Source organism: Neltuma alba, unplaced genomic scaffold, assembly GCF_004799145.2.
Source record: "Neltuma alba isolate B1F8T4 unplaced genomic scaffold, ASM479914v2 tig00003187_pilon, whole genome shotgun sequence".
Lineage (NCBI taxonomy): Eukaryota > Viridiplantae > Streptophyta > Magnoliopsida > Fabales > Fabaceae > Neltuma > Neltuma alba.
In genome coordinates this window covers 114025-138928 of record NW_021633178.1, presented here as the reverse complement: position 1 = coordinate 138928, position 24904 = coordinate 114025, and the positions used below count along the sequence as shown (strand labels likewise).

Sequence of the window (24904 nt, the reverse complement as noted above, 5' to 3'; positions counted from 1 at the left end):
CTGAATAATACTTCTTTGATTCTTAATATAAGACTTATTGAATTAATTTAATTAGATTAAGGAAGTTAGGTAAGTTAGTTAATTATAAAAAATATTATATGTTTTTTTTAAATATTATAATTATCTTTTTTAATTATTTTTTTTCTTTTTCTTCTATTTGATTATGGTTGAGGGAGGTTTATAGGAATAATTTAGAAAAAATTAATAACTATGAAAAATAGGTTTTATATTTAGAATTAAAATTAACTTAATAATTATATCTTATATTAAAGATCAGACGAGTAAATACTAAATATGGATGCATGGATTATATTGCCGTCAGAATCGCTGATGATAAGAATGCTACTGCACGGGCCTTATACTTCATAAATCATCACTGTATACACCGAGGTGGAGATGTAGCCACTGCAAAGGATTCAAGCTGAGGATGCATGCATGCCACCAAAATTTAGATACTTAACATGCATTCTCATGATATGCAAATTTGGAATCCATGCTTCATGTTTTGAACACTCAAAAAACAAATTCTTTTAATTCTTATGGTTAAATTTATTGTGATTTCTAATTCGATTCTTAAAATTATTAATCAAATCTTTAAATTTTTTTAGCTATTGCTTTTTCTTTGATTTTGCTATGATTATAATGTAGTATATTAACATTTTAAATTTGTATGCCCCATGTAAAAATAAAATAAAATAAAAGTAACTCATGATGTACAAACCCTATCCATCAGAGATAAAATGCTACGGAATTAGACGTGACTAGAAGTTTGATAGTGCAGCGATAAAAGTCTAATAATAGGGAGTGTAAATTACTCAAACAATAAAATTTTATAACAAATCTTGAACTACAGCAGATTGCCAAAAATCAGTGATCAGATCACCAAGAATATGATAATTTCGTAACATACAAAATTGGAAGTACAAATGAATAGCAAAAGAAAAATGTTAATTTGCATCGTATCTGAACTTTGGATGAGTAAAATTGAGTGTTGCTTCTTGCCTCCCTCTAGAAAGAGAACTTAAAAGCTCCCACTTTAGAATCAGTGACAGAATCCCAGAAGGAAAGTTTCTTCTGCTGAATCTGTTTCTGTTCCTCTTTCCGGGTCAGCTCATCAATTATTCCAGGAAAAGAATCCTCGATAGCATTTCTGAACTTATCATACAAATTCACTCGATCTCTTGTTCCAGATACTAGCACGCTCGCATTCGGCCTTTTGAGAAAATCCAAGACATTAAGCAAGTTTCCCCTGCAACAAATACCATCAATTAGTTCTGTCAAACAGAATTTCAATCCTGCATCGTTTGAGATTACAAAGGTGAAACCAAATTAAACATTAAACATTAGTTTTCATGAGTTTTAATCATTTCTCAAGTTGTTTATAAGCATGACACTAGACAGTGAAAAGAAATTGCAATATGCCAACCATATCAAAAGAGATATAATACGCACAACAGCACAGGCTTGAATGTGAAATTTCCATGTTTGCTTCAGCCATAAAGTACCAAATTCACTAAGCCACCGAAACGCATCTTAAACCAATAACTAATACAATGTACAAAAGACAAAAGTCAATGCGGGCAGGAACAGAACTATTACTACTTATCAGTAGTCAATGGAATGATCAAAGGTGGAACACCATATTACTACAGGAGGTGAGCTTAGAAACCTAATCGAATCAGCCAAGACGCTCCTGCATACAATTTTAATTAAAGCACAACTTGTTCGAAGAAATCATCTTACAAGGATGTGAGATACAAATTAGTTTGCGTTGATTAATAAGAAAGCTACAGAAAGCAGTACAGAATCTTACCTACTGACAAAATTTTGCGTTATAGCTATGGACTCCTCCAAATTGATCACCAAATGCCACCATCCATTAGGCACAAAGACAACCTCCCCCGCTTTACAGACGCATTCAATAGGTTTCTTTTTCCAACTTTTTGTCGCGCCATAAAAGTTCATGAACCACTCAATTATTGAAACAGGAGATGCAACCTCTGCACCATCAGGGCTAGGAAGAACTCCAGGTGGAATCACATCAGGAGGAAATAGTATCCACTTCTTGGAGCCCTTGATCACAGCATTCCAAGCCGAAGTTGAATTTGGATCAACGTGGAAAGATGATCCTGATCCAGCTGGCCCAACAATAATCCACCTGTAGTCTGGTCTCTCTCTGCCCAAGACACTAAACAAGTCCTCCTGGAAGTAAGCCGGAACGTCAAATTGGGAATCCAAATTTGGAACTTTTTCAGCAAACTTTGGATCAAACAGGTACAATGGTCTTTCTTCTCTCACGTGATCCGAATATTCAAAATAGTCTTCAAGCCTCATCTCTACTGGCCCAACTGAAAACTTAACATCACCACACAACTGCACCAAATAATCTCTATCCCATTTTTTCAGTGCATCCCAGTTATCAAGACATCCTTCCAACAATACCGGCCTATTAGGCTCCTCAAAATTCTTGACGAATTCTTCAACCGAAATGCCCCTTTTTCGAACTATATTATCTCTTACCAGCCATTCTGGTTTCATTTCAAGGTTAGCACAGAGCCAACTTTGAAAAAGATAATCAGAATAGAAGTCTCTCACTTTGAAATTCTGAATGGCACTATTTGATGCATCAAATGAAGGGTAGTAAGCACCAATATAAGTAGACTTCCAAGATCCATTGTACCGGAAGCCACCACTAAGATTTTCCAATACAAGATTCCTCCAAAGGGGTTCATGACTGGTGAAAACATAAAAAGACTTACTAACAGTTGCTAAAACCCCCAAGTCGTTCCCACTTAACAACCCCAGAATTTCAAGAACAAGCTCATCTGTCAGAGCGTGCAGATTACCTAAACCTGTATCTCTGCAGTTGATAGAACCTGGGTTGAGATAAAGATTGCCCAAGGGTTGAACCCAATAAGTGTGTGATGGAGCATAGGTTTTGAGCCTGAAACCTTCAGTATCTTCTATCGCTTCGTCTCGGTCTAGCAATTCATTGTTATGGGAAATGCAATTTTGCTTATGGAAAGCGGATTGGCTTTTGAGTTTGCACCTGTTTCTGTTCTTCTTCTTGATCCTTCTTGTACTGGACATGAAGCTCTTGAAGCTACGCATTGTGGCAGTTGAGAGCGTTGCAGTCGTGCCAAAAACCTAAGAAAGTTGATGGTGATTACGAAAGCGCTTTTGCATCCTACTCGATCCGTTCCGACTTATAACCAAAACGAACACGCTTTTCAAAATGTTTTGTTGCAATGGCACTTGCTGTACATTCTTTCCTTATTTTTTTTTAAAAATAAAAAAATTAATCTCAGTATAAAATATAAAATTCATTTAAAAAAGCTATATTTTTTAAATCTTCGTCAATCTTTTTTTGGACATAATATGATTTAAATATTAGAAAGATGAGTATTGTTTTCTATAAACTTTTGCTTTTAAAAAATATAATTATTTAAAAAAGTTGGAAAACTTACTGAATTTGGCCTCCATTGGTTCGGTAAAGAGAAAAAGATTTTATTTCTTAATAAGTTAAATCTCTCCTCGGGTATTTTATAGGAATTTTAAACTTAAAAAAATAATATATTGATTGCGTTGAAATTTTAAACTTTGCGTATACTTCATCTCTCAAAGCCTCGGAGTCAAGTCTTTTAAGTTTTAATTAGTTTGAAAAAAAATGTAACAGGAATAAAAGAATAGTAAAATAATATTACCTCCAGTTCTAATTATAAGAGCTAGTTAACTGATTTGAAGAGATTAAGAAAAACATTTAAGTTAGTTATTTATAATAAATAAGTGTTGTCTTTCCTAAAATATTTTTACTAATTAAGTATTACTTCCGGTCCTAATTATAAAAGCCAGTTGACTAATTTGAGGAGATTAAAGAAGTAAGTTGATTTAATTATTTGTCCTAAATAGGTGTTGTCTTTTCTAAAATATCCTTACTAATCAAATGTATTGACTAAAACTATCATTGTTAGAAGGACTACTTTGGGAAAAAAATATAAATATGAGCGACAAAGTGGATTAGGATCTTATATTTAGGATCAAAATAAAAGTCAAACAAGGTCTTATATTAAGAACCGGAGGTAGTATATTGATCAGAACTATTATTGTTAGAATAACTATCTTGAAAAAATATATATAAATATAAGAGACAAAGTGGATTAGTGTCTTATATTTACGACCAAAATCAAAATCAAGCAAGATCTTATATTAAGGATCGGAGCTAGTAATACTCACTCATCATTACTTTTTAATTATCTGTTTAAATTGAATTTGAGTTCCATTTTTGACCTTTTATCTTGCATGCCCATTTGTAGAATCGTAGCCTGTCTTTAATACCTCTCCCGCGAGCTCCACACGTTCCCCAACCGTGTCCATAATAAGTGAAAACCAAAATTACGAGACATGGTTAAAGAAATTACTCATGATAAATTCATTCAAACACGCAAAGGTGATAATATTCTAGATATTGCTGGTAAATAAAAAAAGAAAAGAAAAGATAATATTCTAGATATTGTGTTAAAGTAAATAAAGCTTGTTTAATTTTAGTAACAGAGATAATATTATTAACGAAGGCTCAACAAGTGAATCACGGGCGCCTGAAGAGTTACGAAACTTGCACAGAAATATTATGTACGCCATGTACAGGATTGGAGAGAGGACTGCCGTGTACGGGTTATTCGAGCAAAGCATGCTCATTGCATTTTTACAGAACAACCAACAAATTACATTCAATTTCATGCAAAGAATATTAAAGAAAGAATAAATGAACAATGCATAAAACACCACACTTCCCACGAAAAAGAAAGCCAAAAAAGAAAAAAGAAATATCTCGTCGCAGTAGTGTGATTGAAATTGAGTTGGTGCTTCACATTTTGAGCTCTGCCCTGAAAGCTGATACAGGGATTCAGGAACTAAACTCCGAGTTGTGTGCTCGAAAGACATCGCCATTGCCTTACACGAGGCCCATTATCCAGAAGCGTTTGCAAGCCGACGCCGTTGGCTGATTGCCCGAACGTATGCCTGGAGTCACAAAACATTTTGGATAATTTGGTCAACAATCACTCACAAAGCATACCGTATAACAATTGCTTATCCTCTGGACCCACTAAATCAGACAAGAAAGACATGGACACAGTACAATTGCTATTTGGATAAAATGCCTAAGCTCGAGACAACAGTCCCAGAAAGCAATCCATAATTCTTGTATGCGACTTCAAAATTTCCAGCAGAGGGCTTTCAAACATCTTCAGTTTTATGACTTCTTTATCTTGCTTTTGTGATCCCAAGTTTTACCCCTAAATTTTATTCATCGCAAAATAATCCCTCCAATTTTACCCCTTCTTAACAGAGTATTACTGTCTACTTACTTGCATTGGCGTGCTTTCTTCCTCCAGGAAAAAGCAGCTGTGATTGTCTGAACAGAAAAAAGAAAGAAAAATAAGATAATATATTAAGCGTGAACATAGAAATCTTCACTTGTGAGTCGTAGGCATATAAGCAACATATTTGTTGAGCAAGCAAGTTTTTAGCAATGCAAACAATGAAACAGCATGCATTTCTAGATGATTCCGTGGTAGCGGGGAGTTTTTCCTTCCTTCCTTCCTTCCTTCCTTTCTTTTTTTTTTTTTTAAAGAAAAAATAGGGGATCATGGACGGCAAACAGTAATAGATGATTTCTTTCACAGAGAGAAGACAGCCAAGCATGAATGATATCTGCTGTTGAATTTAGACTAAAACTTTTCATCCAGTCACTTGATAAATTAGCTTCAAAGGCATCTCAAGAATTTTGGAAATCATGACTTGGTTTCTCAGAAACTTAAAGCAACAAATTTTCAACCAAATGATAAACAGTATCATGAATCACAACATGAGACAGCAGATATACCAGAAGCGCACGCATTGAATTCATGAAACCATTGTTTTATTTACCTTAATAATTGACGAAAATCTGCCAGCAGATGGCCTTTTCACAGCCATTTTTCTTTGGGGTGACATCTCTTTGCACAAATGTTGAGCTATTTCCCTCAATAACACAATCTGTGCTTTATCAGTACTCATTGAAACGATTGCCTGCTTCATCGATTCCCTATCAGCCTCAAGTGCCTGAAGCCTCATGTATAGCTTTTTAATGTCGGGGTCTTCATATCCAAAAACATTATCTACCCTAGGAGTGGTTGAATAATCTTCATAAACACCAGACACAGGTTTAGCCTCTTTAAAACCATTAGTTGAGGGCCCATTATGAATAGAGTCAATGGTATAAACTCTGTCACTGGTGTCATCCCCAGCTTCTGATGCATCATCTACCTTTTTCATGTTGGATGGATCCTCTGGCAGTGAGATATGATCTATCTTCCTAAAGGAAGTACTAAGTTTAGGAGAATCCACAAAAGATTCAGGTCTCATCTCTCTACCCATTCCCGCATACGTACCAGAGTCACCAGACAATTTCCTTGAATGTTTACTTGGGCGGGGAGACTGTCCGACTATCACCTTCTCTAGAATATTTTTTCCTGAAATATCCCCATCCACCTGGCTATAAGTGGGATTTCTTTCCATTTGAGATATCCTACTTTCCAAATTCTTCAATCGATCACGAGGGGTTTCACCAAATGCATATTTCTCAACATCTACATCGTCAGCATCCTTCGTACCATGCATTTCATTTACATTACACTTCAATGGAGGGTATTCATGGATAGAAGGTTCATATTCAGGGTCAAAATCTTCCATATACAGACTCCTACCATCTGCTTCAGACTCAGTTAGCCCATAGCTCATCATCCTATGCTTATAAGCCTGCACCTCACAAGTCAGAGACTCGATTGCTTGTTCTCTTTTATACAACAAATCCTCAAATGCTAGAACTTCCTCCCGATCATGCAGCATCTTCTCCTCCACAAAAGACTTGAACTGCCGGGCTTCCATTTGAATCTCTGCCTTCTCCCTCTGCAGCCTTAATATCATTGACATGGCCTCATTTGCGGCTGTTGACGAAGCATTTCTCTCCTCCTCCAACTCAGCATATAAATCTTGTATAGTTTTTTGTTGTCTGCTAACTATCTCGCGCAATGCAGCACATTCATTCTCAATTTGGACCCGTGCAACTGAAAAGTAATTCAAGGCCGGTAGAAACAATTGGTTGCCCCGTTCAAACTCATCATGCTTCCGTTTAACGGAACGAATCCAAGCCCCCGGAGATTCAGCTACCAAAGAACATCTACACCCACAGTCGCAGCATTTTACCGATTGGCTGGAAATTGGAACTGCGTCGGAATCCATTTCAAATTAACATCCAAACGCGAACAATTTGTAAATCAATAATAAGAGAACAAATTATCGCAATGCCCTTCCTCCATGCCAAACGCGCCTTTGTTCTATTGGTCCCCCTCAGATCAAACAATCAACCCCGAACCTACGCCAAAGAAAAGAAAGACGCCTGCTCGTTAACAAATTTACGGGGAATAATTTTCAACACCAGCTCTAAAAATCATTTACGATTTTGATTCAACTTTCACGACAAATGCCCAAATCCCAGATAAAACAATTTCCATGATAAAAGGATTTCCGAAGAAATTAGTTGTTCCAGAACAAATGTAGGAAAAAGATTAATTTCATTTGAAAGTAAGAAAAAGAGGTCGAAATTTCACCTGAAAAAAATAGCTTTGAGGAATCAAGAGGAGCCGGCGAAGGCGAAGAGAACACAACCGCAAACACCTGAACCTCAATGGATTATCACACTTGTCCCCGCGAATGCACGAGCGGGAACGGTGTTTGGAGGGAAGGAAAATTGAAGGGTCAGGGGAAGTAAAAAGAAGAGGGGGAGAGAAAATGATCCCCAAGAAAATCCTTTTTATCTATTTGTGACTGTAATTCTCATTTTTATAATTTTAGGTTTGTTAATTATTATTATTCGCCTCGGTTTAAGTTTCAAGATTTCAAAGACATGTTTTGTGCTCTTGGTCCCCTTCTCTTCCCGGCGCGCAGAGAGAGAGAGAGGGGGGGGGGGAGGGAGAAATGTACGGTCGACGAGTGAGGTTTGGTGCAGCCATCGTCTGACTCTGACCTCCTCCCCGGTTGCTTCGTTGGAGTTTACCACTATTTGTTTCTGTCACTTTTTTTCTTTCCCTTTTTTCTCGTTTTTTCCACTACCCCCTTTTTAATTAATTTTTTCATCCCACATTATTTTCTATTTTTCCTCTCCTATTTTTTCAAATCCTTTTGAATTAGTATTCAAATTACAAGTTCGTCCTCAACGCCGTGTTCTGCATTGAAATACACTAAAATAAATATATGCATTTTTTAAACAGTTAGCGCGCTTTTCATCATTCCAGTTTTATTGGATGTCCCGAGGGAACATTTGTGCTTTTTATCGGCATATTGTAATACTAAAAATAGACCATAATTAAATTCAACATTTTTATTGAGATTTGTATTTAAAATTATGAAAATTTTATTTGTAATATTATCTGATCAAACCAGAAATTACTTTTTTTAGCCAGCATCAAAGCAGAAATTATTGATGGATAGGTGTAAGATAAAATAGTCTGATAAATTTATCGTAGCCGTAAAAGAAGCATATCATACAAACATATTTTTTTAGTACATGTAAACCCCCGGAGCATATACACTAATTATTTTTTCACCATGTCAGGCAAAAAAAAAAAATCATTTGTTCATTATGGTCCAATAGTCTAATTTAAGTATTATATAAACAAACTCTTACAGGACTCTGGACACTATCTGACTAATGATGCCAATGTTTGAAAATTTGTTTGTTTTTCCGGTTTTTGGTCTCAGCGGGATCTCACCGGCCACCGCGACCCAAAAAAAAAAGATGTCCGATATTTTGGCGCGGACATCCTAATCCTTGTCAACTTATTTTGGGATTTTTATTTTGTGGAAGAATTTATTTTATTTTGGATTTTGCCTCTTGAAACGCATGTATGGTTATTGCTTTCCGATATTGTTTCTTGAAATACGTGGATCATTCTAACTGAGAGGGTAAAGTATTATAGTTTTATTTTTAGGATGCATGTGGCATTTTGATCTTATGTACTATATACTTAATATAATAGTTTGTTTGTCTTTTAATATAATTCTAAATATAAAATTCCTAATCAACTTTGTTTCTCATATTATCTATTTTTTTAGAACAGTTATTATAGTAGTTATGTATGTTAAAGATTATACTCCTTCGGTTCTTAATATAAAACCCATTTAACTCATTTGATTAAATTAAAGAAGTTAGGTAAGTTAGTTAATTATAAAAAATGTGACACGTTTTTTCTAAAATACTATAATCATCTTTCTTAATATCATTTCTCCCTCTTCTACTTGATTATGGTTAAGAGAGTATTCATAGGGGTAATTAAGAGAAAATTGATAAATATAAAAAATAAATCTTATATTTCGGACCAAAACCAACTTAACAATTGGGTCCTATATTAAGAACCGAAACAGTATCAAATAACAAGTCTAACTAATATATATGATTAGCAAAGGTATTATAGACGCATATTTATTACAAATAATTAATTTAACAAATTTTCTTAATCTATTCAGATTAGTTAATCAGCTTTTATATTTATTACATCTCAATATTATTTTTTAAGTTAAGGTGCTAGATACATTATAAATAAAATTAGGATATTATATATGCCTAGAAAATAAAATCAGTATATTAGCTGCACTTTTACCCTGATTGAAAATTGAAATATTCGTAAAATGTTGGTCTTTGAGACATATGTTTGGCTAGAAAACGTTATTCATTACAATATAATTCGACTGTTTGAGGCAATTTCCATTTCTGATTTGATTAATTTAAGAAATAATCATGTCTTTTTCACCAATTAAGTTTCCTTTTTTCAGATGCTCGCTGAGATTATATTAAACCTTGGTTCTATAATGAATGCGCACAGTGAAAAAACTTTATTTCCATTGAACTTTTGGATTCAGACTGTTTTATCGAAAAAATTAAGTAAACATTTTTCAAAAGTTGAAACTCGTTCATATAAAATCAGTCAATACGTATCGTGAGAGATAAATATTACTACCTCCAGTCCTAATTATAAGAGCTACTTGACTAATTTGAAGAGATTAAGAAAAGAAGTTAATTTAGTTATTTGTAATAAATATGTGTTGTCTTTCCTAAAATATCCTTGCTAATCAAGTGTATTAGTTAGAACTACAATTGTTAGAAGGACTATTTTAAAAAAAAGTGTATAAATATGAAAGACATAGTGAATTGAGGTCTTATATTTAAAACAAAAATAAAAATCAAATAAGGTCTTATATTAAGAATCGGAGGTAGTATAAACAAATGCTAATACTAATATAAGTTTTTTTTTGCCAGCTAATACTAGTATAAGTTAAATTTTATAAAATATTGTTATATTTTTTATTTTCTTTTATATTTTTTATTTCTCTAGTACTACCTCCGGTCTTTAATATAAAACTCTGTTTGACTTTTATTTTGATCTAAATATAAGACCCCAATCCACTTTGTCTCTGATATTTATGCATTTTTTCCAAAGTAACCCTTCTAATAATGATAGTTCTAGTCAATACACTTGATTAATAGAGATATTTTAGGAAAGACAACACTTATTTAAGACAAACAACTAACTCAACTTAATTTTTTAATCTCCTCAAATTAATCAACTAGCTTTTATAATTAGGATCAGAAGTAGTATATCATATTGGTTATGGCTAATTTATTAAGTCACTAGTCACTACGTTGGGGGAAAAAAGTCACTACTCACTACAATGGATATGAATACTTGAACTGATAAAATACCTAAAAAAATCTCAATTCAAATGTAAATGAATAACAAATTTCTGAAAATTGGAATGTTATTCGCATGATTGCTCATCTATACTAGTTCTGGTTCCAGGGGCATTCTCGTCTACTGCATCTCAACGTATACTTCCATTTCAAAATCTCGATGCGCCCTAACGTTTTAGTAATAGTATAGCTGTCAACTTCTCCCGCAAGAAAAAACCCTATCTCACTCACGAAATATTTCATCTGTGATCCGGGACAACGTCTCTCTCAATATCCTGAAGCCCTGATTTGATCCTTCCAGCCTACGGAAATCATCAAGCTCTCAGCCATTTTACTTTTTCACTCTTTTATTTTCTTGTTTCCTTTTATATAATTCCACACTAACATCTCTCTCAACTTCGCCTTTCTTGGTGTCTTCTTCCCTGAATATGGATGCAGGATCATGGCCACAGACTTCTTCCGGCAAGGCCAAGGCTCGATCCCCTCTCCAGGATCAATTAACCCACAGAAAAAACTCGAGAGAAAATGTAAGGTCTAACATTTTTTTGTTTCCCACCCCCACATTCTTTTCCAGTTCGTTACACCATATTCATTCACTATTTCTAAATCTTCCCGCCCCTTCTTGTGTTGACGCAAAAGAGCAAAAAGCTATCGCAATTATTCAAGGCGCACCTGGCAATCCGTTAGAGGGAAATAATTTATTAGTTGTAAATCAATGGCTTTATCTTTATATGCGGCAGGCTTTGGATTAGATGATTGTGGGATCTTTATTTGGATACCGGCCAATGTGGATATTTAGATTCAATGTATTTCTCGAGTTTATTGCCCTGGGTCCGAATACGATGCAAAATTGACGGAATTTTCGTTATGGTCTTTTAATTTCATTGTATTACATGAGTATGCCGACTCTTGTTCCTGTAGCTTTCTCCTCTTTGTTTAATTTGCCGACTTCCTTGTCAACTAAGCAGACGTTTAGGCATACTCAGACTTGATCTGATTTTTTCTTTTCTGTGATTAGTTGGACAGGTTCATTCCTAATAGGTCAGCCATGGATTTCGATTTCGCTCATTACATGCTCACTGAAGGAAGGAAGGGCAAAGAGAACCCAGTTGTAAGCTCACCATCACGAGAAGCCTATCAGAAGCAATTGGCTGAGGCACTCAACATGAACAGGACTCGAATCTTGGCCTTCAAGAACAAGCCGCCAACACCTGTTGAACTCATCCCCGACCACATTCTTAACCCACCTCTTCACTCGAAATCTACTAAACCCAAACGACATATTCCTCAGGTATTTAAATTGCCTCAAGTTATCTATGCTCGAACTTTCACAAATGTGTTGCGGTTTCGTCTGACTAGGACTACGAATTTTATGTGTTGTTGCTTTCTAAGCTGTTTGTGAATGTGTTTTCAGAGTTCTGAGAGGACACTGGATGCTCCTGACATCGTAGACGACTTCTATTTGAATCTACTAGACTGGGGGAGTAGCAATATCCTTTCCATTGCCCTTGGAAATACGGTATACCTTTGGAATGCTTCAGATAGCTCAACCTCAGAACTGGTCACAGTTGACGAGGAAGATGGTCCTGTCACAAGTGTTAGCTGGGCCCCTGATGGACGCCATATAGCCATTGGTTTGAACAGTTCCCATGTCCAACTATGGGATTCTACTTCTAATAGGCTGGTAAATTATTTGATCATTTTTTGTAGTCTTTGAAGGATAAATAGTTAATTGCCTTTATTATGATTCTGATCTAATCCTCTGTTGTCTAAAATTATACAAAATGCAGCTAAGAACACTGAAGGGGGGACACCGAGGCCGAGTTGGTTCACTGGCTTGGAACAATCATATTCTCACAACAGGAGGAATGGACGGCAGAATTATCAACAATGATGTCAGAATAAGATCTCACATTGTTGAAACTTACAGAGGACACCAACAAGAGGTGTGTGGACTGAAGTGGTCAAGCTCTGGACAGCAATTAGCCAGTGGAGGCAACGATAATCTTGTTCACATTTGGGACAGTTCTATGACATCTTCGAGTTCACCTACACATTGGCTTCACAGGCTCGAGGATCATAGAGCCGCCGTTAAGGCCCTGGCTTGGTGTCCATTTCAGGGAAATCTACTTGCAACTGGTGGAGGTGGGGGTGACCAGTGCATCAAGTTCTGGAACACTCATACAGGGGCGTGCATAAACTCTGTAAACACAGGTTCGCAGGTTTGTGCTTTATTATGGAACAAGAATGAGCGTGAGTTGCTTAGCTCGCACGGTTTCACCCAGAACCAGCTCATCCTTTGGAAGTATCCTTCTATGGTGAAGATGGCAGAGCTCACTGGTCATACCTCCAGAGTACTCTACATGACTCAAAGTCCTGATGGTTGTACAGTGGCTTCTGCAGCTGGGGATGAGACACTGAGATTTTGGAATGTGTTTGGAACCCCGGAATTGTCTAAACCTAAACCAAGGGCTAATCCTGAGCCCTTTGCTCATATAAACCGAATCCGCTGAAAATCACAAGTGAAATTACTTTGAGCTTGTCCGTCCCGGGTATCTGTATATTTTGACAGCAATTTTTCCGTGTCTTTGAACTAGCGGCGGATAGGGAGGAGGTGACTGGGAAGGGGGAACCCAAGTTTTTTTTTTTTTTAGTACTATATAGGTGTTATGCTGTCCAAAATTTTTGCAAACTTCTATCATATATATACATTCAATCTCAACTCCACTCAATTAAAGTTTGGCTCCTATAGTGCAGGCAGGCAACTACAAACTCTATAGTTTGAACTGCATATTTAAACAGATATGTTAGTGTTTATATATAATTGTCTGTATAGCAATAGTCAGGGTAAATTTGAATGATAAATGGCATACTATGGAATTTTCTCCTTCTTTTGTTGTTCTTTCCCTGTCTTAAGTAGTCCATTATATCCACCACCTCGTGTCATGTTGTTGACAAATATTGACCAGCTAGACGCCGTCTGAGACTGACAATGATAACCTCGTAATCATTCTCAACAAGAGATGTCTGAGAACCCCTCCTTACGTGGGTCTTGGAGGCTCCTAAACTAATTTCGGATGGATCCTCAGTAACTCATAAGTCATAACCCCCTGCCTGTAATAGCCCAGCTGATGCCTCGACATTAAGCTGGGCATTTGACTTCTCGGATGTTGCCCCTCCCTCTGTCGGCAACCTTGTACCCCTGTACTTGGTGATGTTTCTTGAGGCAAGCCCCCCTCGTTTAATGTGGAGAGCGTGGGCCTATCCCTTCTTCCTTGCAACTAAATTTTGGGTTCTCTGGAAACCTCTCGCAGTAGAGGCAATGGATTGAGGCAATGAATATAATATCCTATCAATAGAGGAGCCTGTGCTTTCTAATGTGGGTTAATCAGCAAGTGATTAGAAGTAAAATTAAGATATACAGTGAATTCTCATAGATATATATATAAAAAAAAAAGTGGGTGGTTTGTAAGTTATCCTGAGTTAGAAATAAAAGAATTGTCTCTTAAAAATGTCACTAGTTAACCACAAGGTCTAGTACAGTTAGCATTTAACTAGGTTTCTTAAATATCTAGTTAGGGATTCGATCCCTGGTAGTGTCTATGGAGAGAGTCTCATGACCAGCACTCTAGCCTCTTTAGGAAGTCTATGGTGTGAAAAGATTAGTCACTGCTACTGGTGGCAAATACCTTAAGCTCAAAAAAAAAAAAAACAAAACAAAAAGAAGAGGTTCCCAGTAATTCTTTCAAATTCTTGTCTATTTTTGAATCCCTTGTCAAACAAAATTTCCAACAATTGCTACTTCAAATAAAATTAGGCAAGCGGGCAATTAAATGTGTTTTGCTGACTGTAGTGGATTTTTTTTCTTTTTATATATAAGTTTGGTTATGGTTTGAGCACTCTATTAGATGTATATATATTGTCGTTGTCACGCACATCTAGTTTGGTTTTAAGACTTTAATGACCCTGTTATTCATATGGAGACGAGTAACCCAAAAAAATATATTCACCCAATGTAAGCGGAACCAACCAAACACAAGTACATGGTTATTGCTTCTCCTGCACATGGCTGAGATTTTGATTTCTTACTCCCCTCAAGGTCTGCTCAACATAAAGGGTTAGAGATGTCGAAAAGAATTTTGACATATTGCTATTATTTTTACTTAGTATTAATTGGAATCTAATGAACACGGCCCTTTTTAAAAGTCAAGTTCCGTGTGGAAAAAGTATTATAATTCTTCTCAAAAACCAAGAATGAAGTGGTACTATCACCTCCAATTTTATTTATAAGATCTTATTTATGTTCCTTCAAAGTAAGAGAGTTTCTTTCTGCTTTGGGTTTGTTAAAGCCTCTTACCAACAGATTTACAGTCTTTATAAACTTGAATCAATCCTCCGGCTCATATCTCCTCCCCAGGAAGTAATCAGGGGCTAAACATGAACACAGACAAAAAGTAATTTTTTTCTAACTTCCTGTCTTATCACTGGCTCTAGAAAAAGAGCTTGGAAACGTTTTAAGCCTTCCCCAAGTTTGTCCTGAGAATATTTTTACCAGGGTCCATTGTAAAGATAGGTTGCAATGAGATAAGCCCATTCCCATGAAAGTTTGTACTTCAATTGGTACACACTACACAGACATGATCCTGGATTTTTTTTTTCTTTTTTCTTTTTTTGTGGTCATGGATCAGCTAGGAAATTTCAAGCTGCATATTATCCTGAAATGGACCCCAAAGGTCCTGGGACTTGTACTGGCCTATCGTCTGCGTCTTGGAGCTTAACCCAATTATTGTAACTTTTACTATCATCCCGTACAAAGTAGCAAGAGGATGCCCCCTACCTCTAGTCTGTGGCAAGCTAGCTAGCTAGCTCACATCACACCAGGCACCAGCACAGTCCTTTGTTGCGTCAGTGAGGGATCTCCGTCATGATTGCTCTCTGAGAACACACATGCTTCTTCTGAACTGGCTCCCTTGCATGTGGGAACCCATCATGGTTTCAGAAGTGTCATAAACTCGCATGTACTATCTCTTCCTCACTGTCGGAGATAATGATACACAACATTGACAATTCCAGAAACTAGGTTTCGAATAAATTAAGGAAAAGGAAAAAAGGACTCTTTATTATGTTGAGTTTTTATCGATCTGTGTTTTTCGTCTCAAAATACGGTTTTAAACGATGCAATTAACTGGCATAAGAGTTATAAATTTTATTTCGATATGTTAAAATCAGATCCTCCCAGTGCTCCTTAATCTGATCTATAATGCACTCGTAAGCAATACTTTACCCAAAATAAAAGGAAAAATAAAGGAAGAGCTCCGTATTATCTGTCAAGTTAAAGATAATAAGCTTCAATTTTTGACTACCGACTCACTAAGTTTGATGTGCTTGAATGATAAAATGACTTTTAAATGATGTTAGGCTTATGTCAATAAGAAAGTCTGCCAGCTCCACTTTTAGAGAGATCTTTTACTTTTATGCTGCCCCAGCCAAGAAGACTTTGAATTGAGAAATCAGATGTCCTACGGATCAAAATTGAGCTCAAGGTATACGTATAAACTTGATCTGAGATAGATTTCCTACAGCAAGTTTTTTTATGGCCCGTGTTTCAAGAATAGTGTGTTTTGAGATAGATTGTTTCTGCAGGTTTGAAATGGCTGAAAACTTGAAAGACAGTGAAAACACGATGATCATACCAGAAGCCCACACATGTTTGAAGAACTTTTGTTAGTTTGTAGGCAATTAGAACCCTAGGAACTATATAGTGGACGCTAGGGTTTGTCCACCAGATTGTTAAGGTGTCCAAATCAATCTAAAGCTATTCCAAATAAAGAAATGAGGGTAAGAGAAGTCTGTTCTCCTTAGGGCAAAAAGGGATAGTCGTCACCAGGATTTCTTTGTTGATTAGAAGTCTTGGAATTAGTCAAGAACGTGTTTGAAGCATATGCATTGAACCTGTGTATGTGTCGCAGTATTGGTCTTTGAAAGAGTGATACAGAACTTATTGGACCCAGAAAAAGATGGATGGCTCCCCGCTAAATAGCTTCTTACGTTATCTTCTGGAGAAGATAAGAACCAAACTTTATATAAAATTAATATATTGCCGTCTAATTATAGTACAGGAAGATAATTACATATATTATATTATATGAATAAATATTAGTCACCTAAGCTGATTCGAGTCATGCCACATGGGGATCCTGGTTTGAGACCCACAAAATCCTCACGAAAAGATATTGATGTTGAGATTAACGTACAATAATTTTGCTGAAAAATAATAATAGTCAATTCGTCAAATCATGAACTAATAAAGTCTGCATTTGTATAGTCGTTTTGGTGAGGATATCTTTTCATGTCTCAATCTCTTATGACACATTAGGGTCATTGTGTGAATTTCATATCTAATGCGCCATTCTCTCTCCTACAAAAAAAATTCTTCGTGATGGAAAAATTTGGACTCAATTATTAGGCTAATCTGACTTTTTAAAAAATATATTGCCCTTAGTTCTTAATATAAGAATTAGTTGACTAATTTGAGTAGATTAAAAAATTTATCAAGTTAATTATTTATAATAAATAAGTGTTGTTTTTTCTGGAATATCTTTACTAGTCATATATATTACTTAGAACTATTATTTGATGAAATCTTTAACATATACAACTATTATGAGGACTATTTTAGAAGAAATGGATAAATATAAAAACGTGAATTATGGTCTTATATTTATGACCAAATTAAAAATTAAATTAGTTTTTATATTAAAAACTAGAGGTTGTACTATGTTATCATCTTATGTGCAAAAGACTTCCTTAGCTATATATGATTGGCCACTATTCTCATATATATGATGGAGGATTTGACTTAGCTGCTTTGCTAATTAAATGGATCTTAGTTTTATCAAATAGATGGCAAGTTCTTCCTGTGCACATATAGAATATATACGTATACATATCAGAGAAATCTCGTCTCGCACGCATGTGAAACGCATATATAGCTGATATTTTTGCACTGGAGTTTCTTTGAAATAATGATTAATAACCAAAGCAAATGGTGAGGCAGATATATATCATGGTCTATGCAATCCACTAAAAAGACAAAGACTAAACATATTGTCAGTGCCCGGTGGGCTATACTACTAATTAAAAAATTCAGATCATAAAGCAAGTCACTCATTATATTCAATTTCAACCTGTGCTGGAAAACTTCAGGAAAAAGGGAGAAAAGAAAGAAGGAATTAGGGAACTAATTAAAAGCCATGATTGAACTGAAGTTAATGGCGTTATTCGTCATCTTCATGTATGCACTCAATGTGCTTCAAGTGTATCCTGTGATCAACCAGAAAAGCTGAATGGCCCAGAAGGTTTCCCGCAATAGTCAGGCCATTATGATGCGCCAGATCACTCTTCAATCATCACCCACTTGTTTTAATCTTGTTGGTTTAGCGTCTAAGCACGATCATTAGCTGACTTTTAAGCTTTATCATAAAAGTTTAAGAAATTAATTAAAAACAAATTTAAAAACGTTATCCTCAGTTAGATAAGTAAAGGAGGGTAGGTCTATTTCTATTAATTAATCAAACACCAGCGAGATTATCTTTTCTGTCGGCCTCTTCATAGAATGAAGAAATTATTAAATCTATCCCCTATAACTGGTAAATTTGCTTCGTCTCTACTTAACTTTATGGTTATGCCTTTTCTCATTTGCCTCAGAATTTGATCAAACGAACCTCTGGTGGATAAGCATATTTCTCAGAAAGAGTATATGGGTGTAGCGTGAATTTTCGAGTGCTAGATGATGAATGCTCATGTTCTGTGATTCTATCAGTTCCAACTAATCAGATGATACTGATAGTTCATGTACTAATTAAGGCTTGAAGGTTCTCTTAAATGGAAACATGACTCTGTTTGAAGTTGACTTTTAATCATTATTGGATCACCCATTATTTATCAAACAACTTGATATGTGATTACAATTGTCTCAATATTTGTAGTGGATTTGAAGATAATTCGCATCGCGCTGAATAATTCATAGCTTTGAAATGTGACTATAACATCACATTGATGCATTAGTAAGTGAATACTACTAAAAGCTCGCAGCTATTCGCTCCTTGAAAAGAGTTCCAAGTAACGATATATCACTATATATAGATAGCATCAAAGTGTTATTAACCCTAACATATATGTATTAGCATTAGGTTAATTTGAGTCTGTATGTACGTAGAATACATCCGTAGTCTGTGTACACACAGAATACATCAGGAATTAACTAGTAAAAATTTTAGCCATGCATGCTAATTAATTAACAATAGCTAGGTCGAGTGATAAGAGGTTCAAATTATTGTAACTGAAACTTATATAACTCATATTGTGAGAGCTTATTTTTCAGCCGAGAGGCTTATCCTTACTTAAAATCTTGGATTAATTAACAGATAGTGCCAAAATTGGATAGTTTATGTGGAATCCATATACTAATTACACCAACACTACTCAAGTCGTTGATATACACAAAAAAGGATGCATATGAGAAGAAAAACAATTTAGATATAAAACTTTTGGTCCAATTTGATACGGAGTATTAAAAATAAGGGGTAAGGATTGAGATTGAGATTAAGATTGAGAAAATCTATTAAAAAAGTGTTTAACATGAGAGATTGATTGTTACATGGGATTGGGCAAACCCATGTATGTGGAATTGGACACTGGGAGAGGTGGTATTTCCCAATCTCACCTTTATGGGTTTTTCTAATCCCATGTAATAATCAATTGCTCATGCTAAATATTTTTTTTAACAATTTTTCTCAATTGCAATCCTAATTCCTACTCTTTATTTTCAATGCTTCATACTAAATGGACCTTTAAGCGTGGCCGTACATATGTGGGGAGACAAGACTGTGATTTCACACACGTCTGGTGGCTTTGGATATTCCACTTGTTAATTAAAGATGACATAAGCAACAACAAATGAAAACTGAGAGAAAAGAGTAAAGATATATATATATATATATATATATATATAGATGCATAGCTTTCAACATATATCATATATGCGCACTTGAAGCCAACACATATCTCTACAGTTAAGCCCACAATAAATTTACCAATAACTAAAGGCATGCAATTTCCCTCATTAATTTCCTACCACAAACTATGGACCAAGCAGATGAAAATTAATCAGATTATTCTAACCAGAATTTTCAAGCAAGAATCGTTTCAGGATTTGCATGACCTCTCCTGCAACTTGTGAGTATGGATCTTGCGTGAAAAACCCATGTTCTCTTCCTTCAAACTCAATGTAATCGATCTTTTTCCCTAGCTCCTTCAATCTTCTTGCATAGTCCTGTGCTCTATCTTTCAGCAATTCATTGCTTCCAACTATCACCATTATAGGATCAAGCATCACTTGTTCGAGGTTAGGACTTGCAGGTCCGAATGGGTTTGCCATTGGGTAGTCTCTATTCTCTCCGACTGGAACTGACAGTCTCCAAAATCTGCACACAAATATTAATGATCTCAGTGCTCTTTTCGTAATGAACTTGATTTGATTAAAAAATTATTGATATATTTAATGGAATTCCTTTGTTGTAAAGCATTATTAGTAGTGTTTGGATAAGGCGGCACAGTTCTGCAAAATCATTTGAAACATAGAAATTAAGAGAGATCGCAATTTGCTATTATTGGATTCGGTGTATCGTCTGAAAAAAGATTGATTACTTCACTAATAGTTAATAAAAATGAAGTTTCTGATCATGGTGATTTTCCTTTTTCGGCAGATCACATACATATATAGACATTCAATCTTCTATTTAATGGCGGATTCAATTTTCGTTTATGTATTACATGTACTGTACCCACTACTTTGTTTCTTTGAGTGAACACTGAAGGCTGATGTTAGAATCTTCCGTCCAGATTCCCCACCCCTTAAGTTTAACTTGCACTGTCTTTATCTTTTTATTTTCTAATAATACCATTCGGTAATATGTAAGAACGAGGATCCGAAGAATGCTTAGTTATGTTCCTTTGAGTGAAACTAATAGTGATTAGCATCAATCAGTACACACACACATAAAGTTCAGCTTTTATTTATGTTCCCATTCAAAAGGGCAAAAATTACGACGAGGTAATGGTTTTGAAAGCGATGAAAAGCCAAAAATTGAAAACAATAGTAAAAATACAAATTTGTGACAACTACGTTTCTCTGGCCTCCACAATTTGATGAACGTGCTCAAGTGATGTGGCATGTGAGGGTGACAGGTAAAGATGACTCCAAGAGGAAGTAGCCAAATTCAAATGTTATCGCTTTTATTCTGTAGCTAGAATCCGCATACTTGAATTGTAATCGTAACACTTTCGGACTATTGACTTTGTCTTTATCTCCATATATACGTTTTCTCTTTTCTCAGATTTCACGAATGTTTTGCTTTTAATATGTAAATGTAAATGAGCTTTTTAAAAAAAAGAATGAATAGGATTATAGTCACCAGTTCCCATCAAGTTTTTACTCGAGGTGAGTAATATTGACATTTTATGAATTATTCATTACCTGTCGAGTAAGTCCAAGGTCAACATTTTTTCCCGGGCACTCTCCTCGGACTTGGTTCTGACTTCCCCACCAAAAAAGGGCGCCAACAGCACGTAACCTCGTACCCTAACTGGATCCATTTCACGGGATCCGGATCCCAGCCGAACCCCCAAATGGTGTGCGATGTTCCCGCCAGATGAGTCACCCATTATAAACACTCGGTTAAAGTCAACGTCGCCATTCAACCATGCATCTCCAGCGCCATCCACCACGTCCTTACTCAAACCCTGCCTCTGTACCCACCTCACGGCCTCCACCGCATCGTCCACTGCTGCCGGGAGCCGGTGTTCCGGTGCGAGGCGGTAGTCAGGCGCCACAACGACGGCCTGGAGCGCCGAAGCCATGCGAACGCAACAATTGTGCAGGTGGGGCCAGGCGCGCGAGCCGAAACAGAATCCTCCGCCGTGGATGAAAATTATGAGAGGAAGCTTCCGGGAGGAGGATCTGGGTTTGAAGAGACGAAGATAGAGATTGAATCTTTTGTGGAAGAGACAATCTTTGAAGAGTACAGAGTTGTCTTCTACGAGTGAAACATTGAAATCCATGTCATCGGATCGGAAAATGGAACCGTCACTGTAAAGTTGGAGGAAACCTAGGCAGTCCTCTACTGCGTGAGGAAGAGAACCCATGGTTCTTGTGTTTAAAGTTATATGGTAAATAGGTTTGCTTTGGCTGTTGCAACTGGGCGTGTAGGAACAAGGCATTTCTGGGAAAGGATATATATACACCAAGCACATGGTAGTATGGACAGATAACGGACAGTGATGAGGACAATTCAGTAATTTTAGTTTTAAATTATTGAATATTGAATGTGCTGGGGGGATCATGCATGCTTATCCTTAATTTTTATCATCTTTGAAATAAATAAAAAAACACTTTTTCCCATGCAATAGATAGAATGGAATTTTTCAAGAAATGATATTTATAATATGTGAATAGTATGGAATTTTTCAAGAAATGATATTTATAATATGTGAATAGTACATTGAAATTGAATTGACTTATATGTTAAATATTGATATTGATATTGACATTGAATATTGAACGCCGTATGTAACACTGTGGCTAGCTACAGTTGATGGCGCGGCTTTGATATTAGTTTGATCTGAGGCCTGAGTTAAAAATTTTAGAAATTTCGGGATATATTAACATATTGTTGTCTTTTTAAATGCTTACATACAAAAGGATTGCTTTTAATGTGTCGACATAACAGATACGATATAGAAGATGGGAAATAATTCTCGTGATTATTTTATTTCAATCAACACTTTATAATGAGAACCTTGTATACCTTTTTGTTGCTTTAAGATATGAAGATCTTTAAAAAAGTTTTTCATATCCAGCACCTACAAATTTTATTCTTAGGAATCTTATAGGGTTGAATATACCATTTGCCTTTTAAAAATTTCACATCACAGATGAGACATTCTAAACAAATTTAGATATAAAGTATGTTCGTATAGCAGATTAAATACATCTTAATTACCATGGTAAAGCTTTGTGCGTGCAACATAGTGGAAAGAGCATTTTTCCTTTATTGATGGCGACTTTAGAACAAAACTGGACTTACCCTTCACTGGAAAGAGTCTCCATGCTTGTCCAGAAAGGCGTTATCATTGTGGCTTCTGCTAGGTGAGGATGCTACTGAATTAATGGGAAATTGAAACTAGATCAGACTTGACTCTAAAAAAATGGTAGTGATTAAGCTTTTGACCTGTGGGAGCTTGGACCCATATGTAGGTCTGTTTTAAATGGTGGTGCTACTACTGATAGTGGTGGTGGAGGTGCCCACAGCAGCCATGAAAATGGGATTATCTCAATTATTTACAATATATTTTCATTTTTTAATGTTTTTTTCAAAAGGTAGTCACTCATATTTTAAGCCAATTACATGCACTCAAATGATTTATGCACACACTACACATGTATTATCTCTTTCAGCTGATTTGGTAAACACAAATTACTACTTGTTCTAGCCTCACAAATAAGCAAAGTCGTGTCAAGTTCATGGTAGGCTTACTGTAGGTTAATTGAGAATACATTTGTATCAGACTACCTCTGATGATTAATAAAAGAACTAATTAACTAATTTGGAGATATTAATTAATAAAACTATTAAATTACTTAATTATAACATATGTTATATGATTTCTCTGAAATTCTTATATGTATTACTAGATTTTTTCTTCATCTCCCCAAATTGATTAACTGTGTCTCATTAAGTATAGAGATAGTACATCCCAATGGAATATTTATCTTTTAGTATCTTCATGTATGTACATAAAGTTTTTCCTAAAGTACTGTTTGGTATGAGAGAAATAGAGGGAAAGAGAGGGGGAAAAATTTTAATGAGCTATATTTAAAAAATTAGAAAAGTGGGGTTTTGAAATTTTAATAAAGAAAAAACGTGATACAAAAGAGTAATAAAAATTAATTAAAAACTTTTAATCTCACTTTTTTAATTTTTTAAATCAAGCTTATTAAAATTTTCTTTTTCATTTTCTCCTCTTGTTTTTTTTTTAATATCAAATGGACCCTAAGAATTTTCCGCTAGTCTTAATTATATGCTCACTTTTTTCGTTGCCGGAATATTAAAAACAAAAGTGACTTTATTAACTTTGAAAATTCTAAAGCCATTAACACTGCTAACAATGCCACAACGAAAAGTCTTTTGCGTACCAATAAGCATATGATAAGTGGATTTATTCCTCCAGCTAAAGCAACGATCCCAATTACCCATTATAATTATAAGAGACAACGACAGTAATCTGTCGACAGTGTCTTTTTCCCGCCTTTTTCCTTCACGCAGTTAGCCTACAAAGAATCCGAAAACTCGTTTTTCCTTTTATTTTGTTTTTTTTTTTGGAGGTTAGTTAAACCTCTTTTCATTGGCTTCTATGATTGAGACTGATGTTGTACCTCTTGTACAGTCTCAATATAATTAAGGCAGAGCCATTTTTTGTAAGATATAATATGTTAAGAGAATTAAGTGTAATTTTTAACAGAGTATTGAATATAATTTAATTGATCATCAAGAGTCAGTGTAATTTATTGATAAACTTTTAATTGAATGGTTATCAATGATGTGACTGAGAAAGGATTATCTTCGCAATTAAAAAACAAGCATGCAAACTTTTTCCTTCAGATCAGTATCATCAAAAAATGTATGAACTGCCAAAAATAATACTCTTCCGTTCCTTAATATAGGACTCAATTGTTGAGTTGGTTTTGGTCCTAAATATAAGACCCATTTCTCATATTTATCAATTTTCTCTAAATTACCCCTATGAATACTTCCTCAATCATAATCAAGTAGAAGAGGAAGAGGGGGTATTAAGAAAGATGATTATGGTATTTTAAAAAAAACGTGTCATATTTCTTATAATTAACTAACTTACCTAACTTCCTTAATATAATCAAATTAGTTAAATGAGTCTTATATTAAGGACAGGAGAAGTAAACAATAGCCATGATAGCTTTGTTTTTTGAGAGATGTCGCATGTACAATAAGTCTCGGGTTCAACAATAAAACATACTTAAGT

The 24904-nt window shown here is 35.3% G+C and overlaps 4 protein-coding genes across 5 annotated transcripts; 1 reads left to right on the top strand and 3 right to left on the bottom strand.

Moving 5' to 3' along the window:
- Positions 1-784: 784 nt before the first annotated feature.
- On the bottom strand, positions 785-3168 carry LOC114740842 (F-box protein At5g06550). The gene is made up of 2 exons (XM_028929086.1): positions 1814-3168; positions 785-1249 (listed from the first exon to the last, which is right to left on the bottom strand). Exons 1-2 carry the CDS (start codon positions 3109-3111, stop codon positions 1009-1011), a joined length of 1539 nt encoding a protein of 512 aa, XP_028784919.1. The 5' UTR covers positions 3112-3168; the 3' UTR covers positions 785-1008.
- Positions 3169-4675: 1507 nt separating this feature from the next.
- Positions 4676-7883, bottom strand: LOC114740783 (myosin-binding protein 7-like). Of its 2 annotated transcripts, none has more exons than XM_028929003.1 (4): positions 7650-7883; positions 5929-7438; positions 5367-5413; positions 4676-5019 (listed from the first exon to the last, which is right to left on the bottom strand). In XM_028929003.1, the coding sequence occupies exons 2-4, from the start codon at positions 7279-7281 to the stop codon at positions 4911-4913; spliced, it is 1509 nt and encodes a 502-aa protein (XP_028784836.1). In that variant the 5' UTR covers positions 7282-7438; positions 7650-7883; the 3' UTR covers positions 4676-4910. The 2 variants fall into 2 exon arrangements, with proteins under 2 accessions (XP_028784836.1, XP_028784835.1); XM_028929002.1 differs by having other exon boundaries at positions 5929-7414.
- A 3172-nt stretch (positions 7884-11055) lies between these two features.
- LOC114740784 (cell division cycle 20.2, cofactor of APC complex) lies at positions 11056-13628 on the top strand. Its single transcript, XM_028929004.1, has 4 exons — positions 11056-11313; positions 11805-12077; positions 12201-12470; positions 12577-13628. Exons 1-4 carry the CDS (start codon positions 11215-11217, stop codon positions 13297-13299), a joined length of 1365 nt encoding a protein of 454 aa, XP_028784837.1. The 5' UTR covers positions 11056-11214; the 3' UTR covers positions 13300-13628.
- Positions 13629-19832: 6204 nt separating this feature from the next.
- Positions 19833-21993, bottom strand: LOC114740788 (probable carboxylesterase 15). The gene is made up of 2 exons (XM_028929016.1): positions 21324-21993; positions 19833-20271 (listed from the first exon to the last, which is right to left on the bottom strand). The coding sequence occupies exons 1-2, from the start codon at positions 21989-21991 to the stop codon at positions 19965-19967; spliced, it is 975 nt and encodes a 324-aa protein (XP_028784849.1). The 5' UTR covers positions 21992-21993; the 3' UTR covers positions 19833-19964.
- Positions 21994-24904: the final 2911 nt, after the last annotated feature.